General features: G+C 34.8%; 1 protein-coding gene across 9 annotated transcripts in view; it reads right to left on the bottom strand.

The window, feature by feature from the left end:
• The window catches only part of ANKS1B (ankyrin repeat and sterile alpha motif domain containing 1B), a 755,486-nt gene that overhangs the window by 672,745 nt on the left and 69,558 nt on the right, over positions 1-13,183 (bottom strand). For all 9 annotated transcript variants that reach the window (XM_004675770.2, XM_012720251.1, XM_012720253.1 and 6 more), the window contains exons 2-3: positions 11,278-11,358; positions 4,700-4,856 (exon numbers count right to left, since the gene is read on the bottom strand). In XM_004675770.2, coding sequence (XP_004675827.1) covers positions 4,700-4,856; positions 11,278-11,358 — 238 coding nt within the window. The remainder of the gene's footprint in view (positions 1-4,699; positions 4,857-11,277; positions 11,359-13,183) is intronic.

Raw genomic sequence — 13,183 nt, 5'->3', positions numbered from 1 at the left:
CTTGTAATCAGGGAAATTCAAATCAAAATCACAATAAGATATCCCCTTGCACCAATGAGAATGGCGCATATTTAAAAAACTAGCAGCCACAAATGTTGGCAAAGATGTGGAGAAAAAGAAATTCACCTACACTGCTTATACTGCTTATGGGAATGCAAACTGATCCAATCACTATGGAAAGCTGTGTGGAGGTTCCTCAGACTACTAAAAATGGAGCTGCCATACGATCTAGCAATTCCACTCCTAGGAATCTATCCAGAAGACACAAAAATATTGATTCAAAGGATATCTGCACCCCTATCTTTACTGTAGTTCCATTCATAGGTTATGGAAACAACTCAAATGTCTAAAACTAGATGACTAGCTCAAGATGTAGTGTATATATACACGATGGAATATTACTCAGCAATCAACAAAGATAAACTCATGCCATCTGCAGCAACATGGCAAGGAACTATAAATTAGAGACACTCTGTAGCAGAAAGGGAGAGAGAGGAGTCAGAACAGGGGAAGGAAGAATACAGGAACTAAGGTGATGGTGCACAGGTGAACTGGTGTAGGAATTCTACAGAGACTACACCTGAGAGAAAGCAAACATACAAAAATGAACATTGATGTGAAATATAAATGAATAAATTATACTAAAAGATATTTCATCTTTCAAATAAGTATCAGGAAAGGGATTTTTTTTTTTAAAGATTTATTTATTTGTGCTTACAGAACTGGGGTACAGGCCAGAAGTTCAGGGGTGGCGAGAGGCTTCACCAGAGTCAGAGTGGGGAGCAGAACAGACAGATGGATGAAGTACACTGCTGAGGGGAGCAGTGGGTGGGTCAGGAGAGGTCTGCCTCGCCATGTGGATCACCTCCGGGGCAAGCGGGAATCGAACTCATGCAGAAGTGGCTTTAGCTTCCTGGTGCTGTGTTTTAACCCGCTGCGCCACCAGGGAGGGCCAGGAAAGGGATTTTTAAGGCCAAAACCAGAAGAAAAACATGCGCCTTAGACAGTGAAAAGTGAGGTCTGATTGATAGTGGGGGATCCAGCTGGAGGACTTCCTTCTTCCATCGTTTTAGAGAACCTTTCCTGTTCGCGATTTGTATGTCATTAGAGCTACTTCCTCATAGAAATTTATTACACACAGGTTTGTACTCCCCAATTTTCTTCCCTGGATAAGTTTGATAAGCCTGATAAGAAAATCAATCTTATTACTCTATATCTTGAAAACATGATATAGAAAGATTATTTGACCAAACCAATTCCCCATAGTTCAGAAAGTGAGTGAATTTCATTTTTCAAAATATAAAGCTCCTCTTTGAGAAAAAGAATAAGTCAATTATGAAATGATGATTCCTCAGACACCTCTCTATTTTTGCAGACATCTTAGCCTAGGAAATTATATGTGCAAAATCAAAACTCTAGTGAGCACTGTTCCAATCTCAAGAAAAAGTTACATTCATCACTCCAGACTTACTTGGGAGAAAATATTCAGAGTTTATGCCTGGTCAACATGTGGACTGCCACGTCAGTGATCCTGTCTTAAGTATAGCTTATAAATCAAAAGATGAATTGTAGGAAAATGCTTTACTTCCTTTAACATTAAATTTGCAAGATAGAATTATTCTTTTTTAAAAATTGCTGAATTAGCAACCAAAAATAAATAAATAAGTAAACACATGCCTTTTGCAGCAACATGGATGGAGCTGGAAAAGATCATGCTTAGTGAAATAAGTCAGAAAAAAAAGGAAAAATACTGGATGGTTTCACTCAGAGCAGGCGCATAAAGAACCAGGCAAGAAAATAATAATAATAATGAATAGCCATAAACCAGAGACATTTTATGGGGTGGAGTGGGGAATGAAATCAAAAAAGAGCTGGGGGACGGAAATGCACTGGATGGACTATGGTGATGGCACACGAGTGATTTGGTGATGGGAAGCCCATGGGGATTGCAACTGAGATGGAAAAATGCACAAAATGATGTAAAAATAAAAGAAAGATTCTCCCTGAAAAAAAAAAAAAAAAAGAATTGCTGAATGAAACCCCACGGGAACTTTCTTTCAGAAGTCAGAAGACCTGACACTCACATGCAATTTTAACATCATGGCATAATAGTTATGATATTAACCATCCACTTAGGCTTTGGGTGAGGAGCTTAAACTTAAACTTAAGATCACAAAAACCTGGGTTCAGCTAGTGACTGCATTTTTCAGTAACCGTGATTTCACAGAAATGTTATTTAATATTTCTAAGACAGTTTTGCCATACATATCAAGAAGGAAAATAGTTAATACCTATGTTACCAGGCTATTGTAGAACTTAGTAAGATGAAATATTTTGCACAATGCCTGACTTAAACAGTCAATAAATAATAAGATTTATGAAAATAATGTCAAAAACTTATTGGATAGGATTTTGGACTTAGACAAATTGAAGCCCAAGTTTCAGTTTTAGTAACTCAAAGCATGTGTAGCTCTGGTGAGTTATTTAGCTTTACTGAACCTGATTTCTCATTTATTAAATGGGGTGATGATATCATTTCAGGGGATTATGAAAAACCATTAAGTAACAGATTGCAAGTGAAAAGGGTTTATCAGCACAGTGTCTCAATAAAGTTAATTACCATTTTTAGTCCTCCCTTCTATTACTTAAGTACTCCTACATACAGTGGAGTGGGGGAAAGAAAGCTAAAGCCAAAAGTTACTTATAAAAATAACATTTTGACATCAAAGACTTTTAGAAAAGGTAACACTGAATGTGAGAAGTGATGTCAATGGTAAGGAAAATATGCATAATAATAATACTGAAGCAGGGTTTTTAAAATCTCAAGAAAGTTTCAACTTCTTTTCAATAGAAACAGCAGCACAAGTAATAGAAGTAAAAGAATTCTGAATTCCAATCTCCTTATAAAGACTTTTTGTAATATTTCATTTGATCTGTTCATCATCACAGAAGAAAGGTGCTTCTCCTTAAAACACCATCACAATCATACATCATTTAAAATGCTCAATTTTCAAATGTAAATAAATAGTAGGTTTTTTTATATATTCATGGTATTTGAAAAATATTTCATTTGTAAAAGCTAAAAGCTAACATTCTCTTATTTAGTCTTGGATTCTTTTAACAGATTCCTCCAAGTTCTTTCAGGCAATTTTAAGAATAACCACCAGATGGCTCATCCCACAAATGATCCTTTAACTTGTGATTTTCCTGAGGACAGAACAGCAGTCTCATTAATTTCCTTTTTTCTCGTGATATGCTGATAAAGATAGCCAAATCTGTCAGTTTTATGAAGACTGAATTTCTGAGTGTATTCTCACAAAAAAAAAATGTGCATTGTGTAACCTATACACGAGTTTTTGTTGTGAAAAATATTAATAAGACCCCTTTAATTAATATTTTTCCTGATTAGTCTTCCCTACAACTATATTTTGTTAAGGGAAAAAAACTATTTTTTTTTCCCTTTGCTATTTATATCTAGTATTAGTATTTTTTTTCATTATTTATTCTGACTTTCAGTTAAAGGCCTGCAAACTCTGTATAATTTGAGCAATATGCTAATTGTATTTCATTAGATGCACTTGCCCTAGAGTAACCTCCTTGCATTGATATTGGACAACTGCCAACCTGCTGCTTAATGCCATCGTTGTAATTCAATTGTGGGGCTACATGCTGGTTTTCAAATATAGTTTTACAAAATGGGAACAGTAGGGGGCATACAGAGCTCAAGGTGTTTATCATCATACTGTACTAGGAGTTCATATTTTGCTTTTTGGAAGCTGTGGTCTTATTTATTTAGAATATTGAGAACAGCGTTCCTTTTTACTATGTCAATTATAATACAGATATCATATACTTACAAATATCATGATTTTTTCCTGTAATAACATATTGCTGCAGATTTTTACTCTATTTACTCAGGCACTACAGATACAGGAAATACAGGAAATTCTTCACTTAATAGCAAATGTATAAATGGTATCTTGCACTTTGACTCATAAACTGTACTTACTTTGAAAGTGCTATGCAATGTAAAGCATTATGCAAATAACTGCCATCAAAATCACTGTTTAGCATTCAAAATCTTATTATCAAAAACTTCACAATTTGTTTTACAAATGTGAATTCTGTTCTATCTCTAAATAGTTAACAACTATAAAATGCATGCTTCCATAAGGGAGGCAAACACAGTAACTTTAACTTTCTTTATGTGAGATTTTGTTAACCAACATCTTTTTTTTTTTTTCATTACTGGGAAATGAAAGTGGGAAGTGGGTACTTTTTAAGGAAGTGGGTACTTTTTTTCTTTCAACCTAGTGAGGAGAACTTTTGGAAAAGCTCTTATGAATCTTGACCGATATGCTCTGTGCTGTAGACACAAGGGTTGGTATCTAAGGTATGTGTGAAAAAGTGTAACTGTTAACAGAGCATGAATAAAAGATGGCTAGTGGCAGAGACTGCTCTCCTCAACTGATGTGGGCAAAGATGTGTGTTGACAAGTATTTTTGCAAATGCCCATGCTAGTGCCTGCACACCATTTACAAACTGAAAACATTTTTCAAATTGCTCCCTTAAGAAATTCAGCAATGGAAAGGTCTATGGCAGGGTAAAGATGGAAACAATCAGTTTTTCAATGTGGTTTTGCTTTGCAAAACTCTAGGAAAAGTATAGCATAGCGCATGCCAACTTTCGACAATTGTACCTGTTCATTGACTCTGGAATGTGATGGTCCATGATGAATAAGAATCTTCACAATTTCCACATCACCTTTCCAGGCAGCCAGGTGTATAGGAAAATAACCTTTATTGTCTGCTACATTTGTGGATGCCTCATACTGAAGTAGTTTGAGAACTATGTCCCTAGGAAGAAGAAAAAAGAAGAAAACTATGCTGAACAATGCAGTTTTTATTAAACATATAATTATGATTATAATGGGTGTTGACTAGTAATTTAGAGTAATCATTCAAGTAAGACATAAAATTAGGCATAGGAGGTCAACCATATGGTGAAAGACAGAATTGGAGTTTTAATAGCTATTTTGTAGTGTGTAACAGATGTTGAGTTATAATGAACCACGCCTGAAACTAATATGTTATGATGCAGTGTTGCTTCAATTAAAAATTAAATTAAATTTTTCAGAGTTTTTCTGTTCAACATTTGGCTCTTTTACTTACAGAAAACAATTACCTGAGAGAGAGAGAGAGTACTGGCTACCCAAAGAAATCATTTCATAGAATTCATTTGTGTAAAAATTATGTAATTACATTAACTAAATGAATTCAGGAAAATAATTAAAAATTATATCTCTCCTCATCTTTTAAAGCTCTTTCTTGATAACCTATATCTGAGATTTAACCTTAAGTAAAAGTTGAGGTACAATCAAATTCCCTGCATACAAAAAAAAAAGTTATACTAACAAGAGATTATTTAAAGAGTTTCTACATCATTCCTATGGAGAATTGGAAAAAGGGCTTGAAAACGCATATTAAAGAGAATTCACATGGCTCGGTACAAAAGGAACTTTAACAAGGTAGCTGCAGCATTATCCAAGGCCAAAAAAAAAAAATGTTTAATAGGCCCTCTCTAGTGGCGCAGCGGGTTTAAAGCACAGCACTAAGAAGCTAAGCCACTTCAGCACGAGTTCCATCCACTCCTGGGATGTGACCACATGACGTGGCAGACCACTCCTGACCCGCCTGCTGATCCCCTCAGCAGTGTACTTCGTCCATCTGTCTGTTCTGCTCCCCACTCTGCCTCTGGTGAATCCTCTCACCCCCTCTCCCCACACTTCTGGCCTGTACCCCAATTCTGTATGCATAAATAAATAAATCATTTAATAAATTGTTTAATAACTTTGCAGACAGGACGCACATAGGTTGAGTATGTATTTTTTTTATACTACTTCCCTCCTTCACCTTTTTAGTCCAAGTCTAAGGAATCATTTCAAGAGGGAAATTCACCAAGAAAAGTTCCACCGTTGACACAACTTCAACACACACTCAATATAACCTACCAACAGGATTTTGAATTTAATCGCCAGGATTAATGAGTAAACCTTAGCATACAACATATTGAATTTATAAAACAATCAAAAACAGTAATCCTAAACCAAAGTTGTTCTGATTGTAGAAAATCAAAAATTCTTACAAGCAGGCTGCTGTAATGCTCAGCAATCAGAATGAATTTTTAATGAAATATTAATTCATTGTGATTAATATAAGTATAAACTAAACACATGATCTAACGATTAGAATTTATCTTACCAAAATTGAGCCTTCTTCAAATTCATAGAGCAGAGAAAGACAATTATGTAAAGGGTTTTTATTTCCTTTCTCAGTGCCTAAGCAAATGAAAAAAATGCCCTGAAACTTCTCCTATAAGCATTTCCTTTCAAGGAGTAAAGAAGAAAATTTGACTGCATCATCAATCCCATTTTATTTCACTTTCATTCAAACCATTCGGAATATTATTAATTTTTATTGACATAATCCAATAATGTATGTGATATGCACTCATTCTTTATTCAGGATGATTTATGATATGGTGAAAAACTGGCAAATTTACTCATCACAGTGTTACTACAACCAAATATAAAAAACAGAAAAAAAATCCATACACTTATAAAATTGTTACACTGTGATCCTAACTTAATACTATTGTTCTAATTTCTGCTTTATAAAGCAGAAAGTTAATTTTATTAAATGCATTGTTAGTTAAATGTGAGTCATATTAGGGACATTAGTTAATGAAGTTAATTAATCTGAGTTCAGATTTCTAATATGAAAATGTATTTATAAAATACAAAGCTACTGTGTTCAAATAAGTATTAATGAATCATAAATAAAATACTGGTCAACAAATTGTCATTTATCTTTTTTTTATTATTATTATTTTTTTAAAGATTTATTTATTTATGCATACAGAACTGGGGTACAGGCCAGAGGCTAGGTGCGGTGAGAGGCTTCACCAGAGACAGAGTGGGGAACAGAACAGGCTGAGGGGAGCAGTGGGCGGGTCAGGAGAGGTCTGCCGCACCATGTGGTCACCTCCGGGGCAGGGGGGAATCGAACTCATGCGGAAGTGGCTTTAGCTTCTCAGTGCTGTGCTTTAACCCACTGCACCACCAGGGAGGGCCCTGTCATTTATCTTTTTTATGATATATCGCAAGTAACATGCATTACTCCAGGTCTTTTGCAACCAGACTCATTAAGAACAAATTAAATGTTATGCATTTTCTATAATACCTAAATCAGAAAAGTAACTACCTTAGGATCCCACAGAATTAGCACTTTTTAGTTGAAATGTAACTGCCATGTAATATTATACTCATTTCAGGGGTACCATACATAGTACAAAATAACCACCATGATGAGTTTGGTTCACATCCAGTTTTTATTTTCAAGTTACACTATGTCTTTCAGAGAAATCAACAAATGTACTTGTTGACCATTCTTAATTATCTGGCATGAAATAGTAAATTATAATAGTGAACAATGTCTACAGATTAGTAAGCAGAGAATTACACTCTATCTCGAAATAAAGTGATATTTCTTTTACATAGCACTTAAAAAATAAACTAAAATTCTGAAGCAGTATGGTAAGAGTGTAAGAAAACTAATTTGATTTTCCAGGAGCAAAACAAAATGTAAGTTAAATTTATTAATAATTCCATTGAAACCACTACAGTATTTTATTGTTTGAGTTGTACATAAATTCAGGTAAAAAATTGGAAGTCTAAAGTCTTGAATTTTGCTAGTGTATTTAATTTGCTTCATCTTTTTGAAACATATAAATACACTTCTGACCAGTATATTTTAACAAGTTAATATCCTTTTCCAGGAAAAAAAAAAAAACTTCGGTAATCTCAGACCTGAGATATTTTTCAGTTATTCAAAGAGCAACTTCCTGAACAAGATTTTATAGATTTTTAGAGGTACATTCTTTCATTAGGGAGCCTAAGAAAAAACAAATAGAAAGTACAATAGAGAGTTTACTACCTGAACTCAAGATCCAATTTGAGATATAATCTGGATTATAGATAATGGAGTCTAGGATTCCAAGCATTAAGTATTTAAAGAAAGAGAAGCAAAAACAGAAAATATTTTAACACATTTTCAAACATTTTCCAAGAATCACAATGTACCTAATATAAATAATGAGATAAAAAAATTAACATTAAAGAGGAATTTGCTACATAATAATTAAAATAAAATATGAATATACAGTATTCATAAAACCTTATAGGGAATTATACAATTATTTTTTAAAGAGAAAGGAAAGGAGGAGGACAGGTAAAGAGGAAGAAAGGGAAAACAGAAAAGAAAGAAGGGCAGGCCCACTGGCTGGCAGGCTAGGTGCTATTCAGAAGAAAATTTAGGGAAACAAATTTGTAGCAGAAATCCTCTATTTTTTTTTTTTTAAAAAAAGAAAGCCAGGTCTCTTGCCATCTATTAATCAGTTTATAATGATTGCTAGTGAATCCTCTCACCCCCTTCACCTCAGGCCTACACCCCAGTTCTTGTATATATATGTAGTCTTTTTAAGAAAAGACTAAAAGTTCAAGGATCATTTAAATAACAGGAAACTTTTATACTCTAAATGAAACTCCAAATTTCACCAGGTATAGCACCAGGTATAGTTCTGTTCTGCTGACTGTCTTTTCTTCCTTTCATTTGAAGGTAATGATTTCCTAATCTGTAATTACAAATGACCCAGGACATCCATAGGTACATTTTTTATAGCATCCCGATGTGGCTAAGTGGAGATGAGTTGTTCTTTCGGAGTACTGGGGCAGAAAATGCTGTTCCACTTGTTGGCTAGCTACTAGCATTGATAAAGCATAGCACCCAAGAAAACATGGAAAGTTAGAAGAAACTAACTGCCTGAACAGAGTGTGAGGGCTTGCATGTCAGGGGTAGGGAAAAAGCCTGCGCTCAAAGCAAAAGAATAGCAGGACCCTGATACTATCATTCCAGCTCTATGATTTCATGAACAGGCTAAGAAATCATAACTTAAGCAACCTTGAACTGAGGCTGCAACAGCAGTAGCAACAAACACGGAAATGTGTTATTATGGTGACACAGCATAATCAATTGTTCATTACATATGCTAAGTTAAGACCAGCAAAGGCAAAAGAAAGAAAAACCATTCTTCTCTGGCTCTGAGATAAATTCTCTGACAACTTTTTCTCCTTCAAATCTCTTTCCTTAAGCCAATATTAAAATGAGCATATTCCATATGAGCACACATAATGATAATGTGAGGCAATGCAGAAATACATAAGGTGGCAGAGAAAAGTGAGGGTGAGTTTAGGAATCTGGTTGCATGTAGTCACAAGATGGAGATAATGTAGAGTTGGCAAAGCTACACCTGAAGCGGGACACTTAAGACTCCAGACACAAGCCTACCTTAATATCTAAGTGGCCACTAAGTCACTTATCCAAAATAGCTTTGTTTCTCCGTTTATGGAATGACAGAAGCAAGGGATATAAATAAGGAAGAATAAACGATCTCTAGTTTTAGAAGTTCAAGGATAGGGGCCTCCCTGGTGGTACAAGGGGTTAAAGCACAGCACTACGAAGTTATCCATCAGAAGCTATACACAGCTACTTCAGCACTAGTGCTATCCCCAGCCAGGAAGCTGACCCAGATGGCACAGCAGACCTCTCTTTTCTCACCCACTGCTCCCCCTAGCAGTGTATTTCAGTACATTCGTCTGTTCTGCTCCCCACTCTTTCTCTAGAGAATCCTCTCACCCCCTTCACCTCAGGCCTACACCCCAGTTCTTAATATATATATATGTCAAGAAAACACTAAAATTTCAAGGATAATTTAAATAACAGGAAACTTTTATACTCTAAATGAAACTCCAAATTTCACCAGGTTATAGCACCATAATATATAGTCACAAATAATATTAAAAATTATATTATAAAATGTTATAATTGGAAGGAATAATGAAAACTATCCACTCAATATATCCAGTACATCAAACTAAGGTTCAGAGCAGTTAATGAATGTTACTTAAGGTCAAATACTAGCAACCTGAAGAGATGGGATTTGAATTTCCCTACTCCTGTAGAATGACACTGAAAATCTTCCTAGAAAGTGTTTAAAAGAAAACTGATAACTTCAGATAAAATCAAAAATAATTTTTAGAGACTATCTAAATTACATCTTAAATGATATCTCATCAAACCCCAACTCATTGTGAACATCTTAATGATTACTATTCAATTCACTTAAAATATCTTCACGTGGTACATTTCAATCAAAACTAAAAAGTATGTCATGGACCACAAGGAAACATATCTCACTAGTTAGAACTCCAGAGTAAACTTTTATTTATTTACTAACACTGAAAACCAAGGAGGGATGTGAATGCTAATACATAGAGGCAATATTACTTTGAGACAATATCCATTCAATTCTCTAACCTGTCTTCCCAATGGTACCACACTGAGCCTGCAGTTAAAACAACCAAAGAAGCCATCAGTACTCCACAGCTTGAATTGACTACTCCTGGTTTTATTCTTGATGACCCAGGTACCCAGAAGAATAAAGACCAATTCCTTTAAAGGATTCAGGTGTGGAGATATGGACACATTTTTATGCTACAGAAAGACAGTAATTGAAACATCTGGCAAAATAAAAAGCACCAAGTTAGATGAGAGAAGATGACATGACACAACAGGGGCGGGATGAAAAGAAATGTAATTTGGGAATTTCCACACTCAGAATCCAAGGGATGAAATAGCAAGTTTATGATATTTTATGTGATTTAGATGTTTCAAACAGAATGATAATGTTAGATTGATGCAATAAATTTTAAAGTAAAAAAAAAGTCCCTATGATAAACAGTGACAAAAATTATAGTGTTTCTTATATGAGAGTTTCAAGACTATAAAATGTGATCAAATATAACTCAGTATTTGTCTCAACTCACAGAATAAAAGAAATCAAAGGTGGGAAATAAAAATGTAACTAGCATTTTTAAGGCAGTCTATTACCACATCGGAAAACTGAAGTGAAGTGAAATGATCAGACAGATCTGGGAAGAAAACTTGGACCAGCAATTCTCTTGCTTTGCATTCTACATACATTCACCCTCAGCAACATCCCTATCAAGCTAAACGTGTCAGTGTTCCCACCTGGTGCTTCTCCAAATTCACCTAAGCCCCTGGGACTCACGGCAACATGACACAGGTATCATCAGACATAATGAACTTCGTCACAAGTAACTAAACACACAAGGATTCCAGTCCAGTAAGTGGCACTTACTTATGTCCATTTAAGGCTGCATGGTGTAAAGCAGTGTAACCCGAACTGTCTGTGCAGTTCACATTGGGGCCTCGCCAGATGCTGCAAATAAAGCACAAGGCAGAGTTAACAATTACACAGAATTGTGCTTTGAAAACCAAAAAGAAGCCAGATAGCTCCACAGCCAGCAGCATGTTACATACAAAACTCATAGTAATATAAAAAATGATTGTCATCTTTCATGCATCCTCCTCAAACAATGACTTCATTTATTTGAGGCAGAGAAATTATTAGAGAATATAACTACACTCAGCAGTTATTAGTGAACATAGGCCCACTGTCATGCATTGAAATTTGAATTAAAAAATTCCCGATTCCTTTATAACATTACTTAGTAATAGGAGCAATTAACATTCAGTTACCATATTCCATACCAAAGAATAAAGATTTATGACACTTGCCTCCTCCTTTTTAACACACTCATTCTGAAATGGCAATGATTTACATAAGTTACAAGATATTTTTGCATTATAGAAAGAATACAGACTCTGCTTGCTGTTCAATTGCTACCAAGAAAATATAGTAAGTATCCCATATTTGAAAATATAATTGAAGATCATATGTAATTGAAGATTTGGACTGATGTAAACCATAAGAAGATTCCAACAGTTTTGAAGTTGTCATTATTTTACTATATAATGTATACTCCAGAGATAATATGTGACTATATTTCTTAAAAGTCTGCTTGATCACCACAGTGACAAAAACTATTTTTAGCTTTTGAAAAAACAAGGCACTGAAATACATTCTTTCAAAAATAAATGTTCATGATCTAATGTTCATGATGACATTAACATCATCAAAACTAACATCAAATGACAAACTAATTCAACTAGATACAAAATAATTATTGAATGTTAACTGTATGTCACATATGAAGCCAGGCACTAAGAGTAAGCAATCATTAATTCAAAGTCCTTTACAAAAGAAGACTCTAATGGACTACACAGACACAGAATGTATCCAGCAATCTCTAAGAATGGGAGAAAGGCTCTCAGTTGCTGGGGACTCTGGTTCCAATTTGATCACTCAACATATTGAGAACTCTCATTTTCAATGAAGTTTCCACCGAATGCCCCTGAAAAAAGGACAGGAATTTAGGGAATCCTACCTTGCCATGTACTACCAGAAAGTACACATGTACACACACATGTACTAAAGATACAAGTCAATATACTGACTAGAAATGCAATAATAAGAAAAACAAGTAAAATGAATCAAGATTCTTAAGTAAGGAAAAGGAAAATTTGTCTTTGAGGAAACAATCATGTATGTAGAGTCATGTATGAAATATAACAAAATATAACTTACTAAAATGAAAAACTATGTCTAATTAGGAGCAGCTGAAAAGTATAAGAAACTCTTAGATCTATCTCTGCAATTCTTAGGCAAAAATTTTTTCCTAAGTAAAATATTTTTAAGAAAAGCTAATTCAGAAAATTACTGAACATTTTCCTGCAAATTCCTTTAAATGTCTATGGTATAACAGTATTAACATGAAGACTATATACACCAAATACTCACTGTAAAACTGAATAATGTATGTGGGGGGTTGGTGAGGTGTCAGAAGGAAGAAGGATCAAAATAGGGGTGGGAAGAACATAAGAGACTATGGTGATGATACATGCATGACTTGGTGATGGGAATTTCAGGGGATTGTACCCAAGATGATAAAGCACACATTGAATAAAAGTGATGAATGACATAAAAAAATAATAAAAATTGAATGATATAAAAGAAAAAGTTCATGAATTGTCCATAAAAAAGGAAGAAAATTGGCCCTCCCTGGTGGCGCAGCGGGTTAAAGCACAGCACTGAGAATCTGAAGCCACTTCCGCATGAGTTCGATTCCCGCCTGCCGCCTGCC

This window comes from Condylura cristata, unplaced genomic scaffold (assembly GCF_000260355.1).
Source record: "Condylura cristata isolate star-nosed mole 26May11 unplaced genomic scaffold, ConCri1.0 scaffold00004, whole genome shotgun sequence".
Taxonomy (NCBI): Eukaryota; Metazoa; Chordata; class Mammalia; order Eulipotyphla; family Talpidae; genus Condylura; species Condylura cristata.
This window is presented reverse-complemented; position numbering and strand designations above follow the sequence as displayed.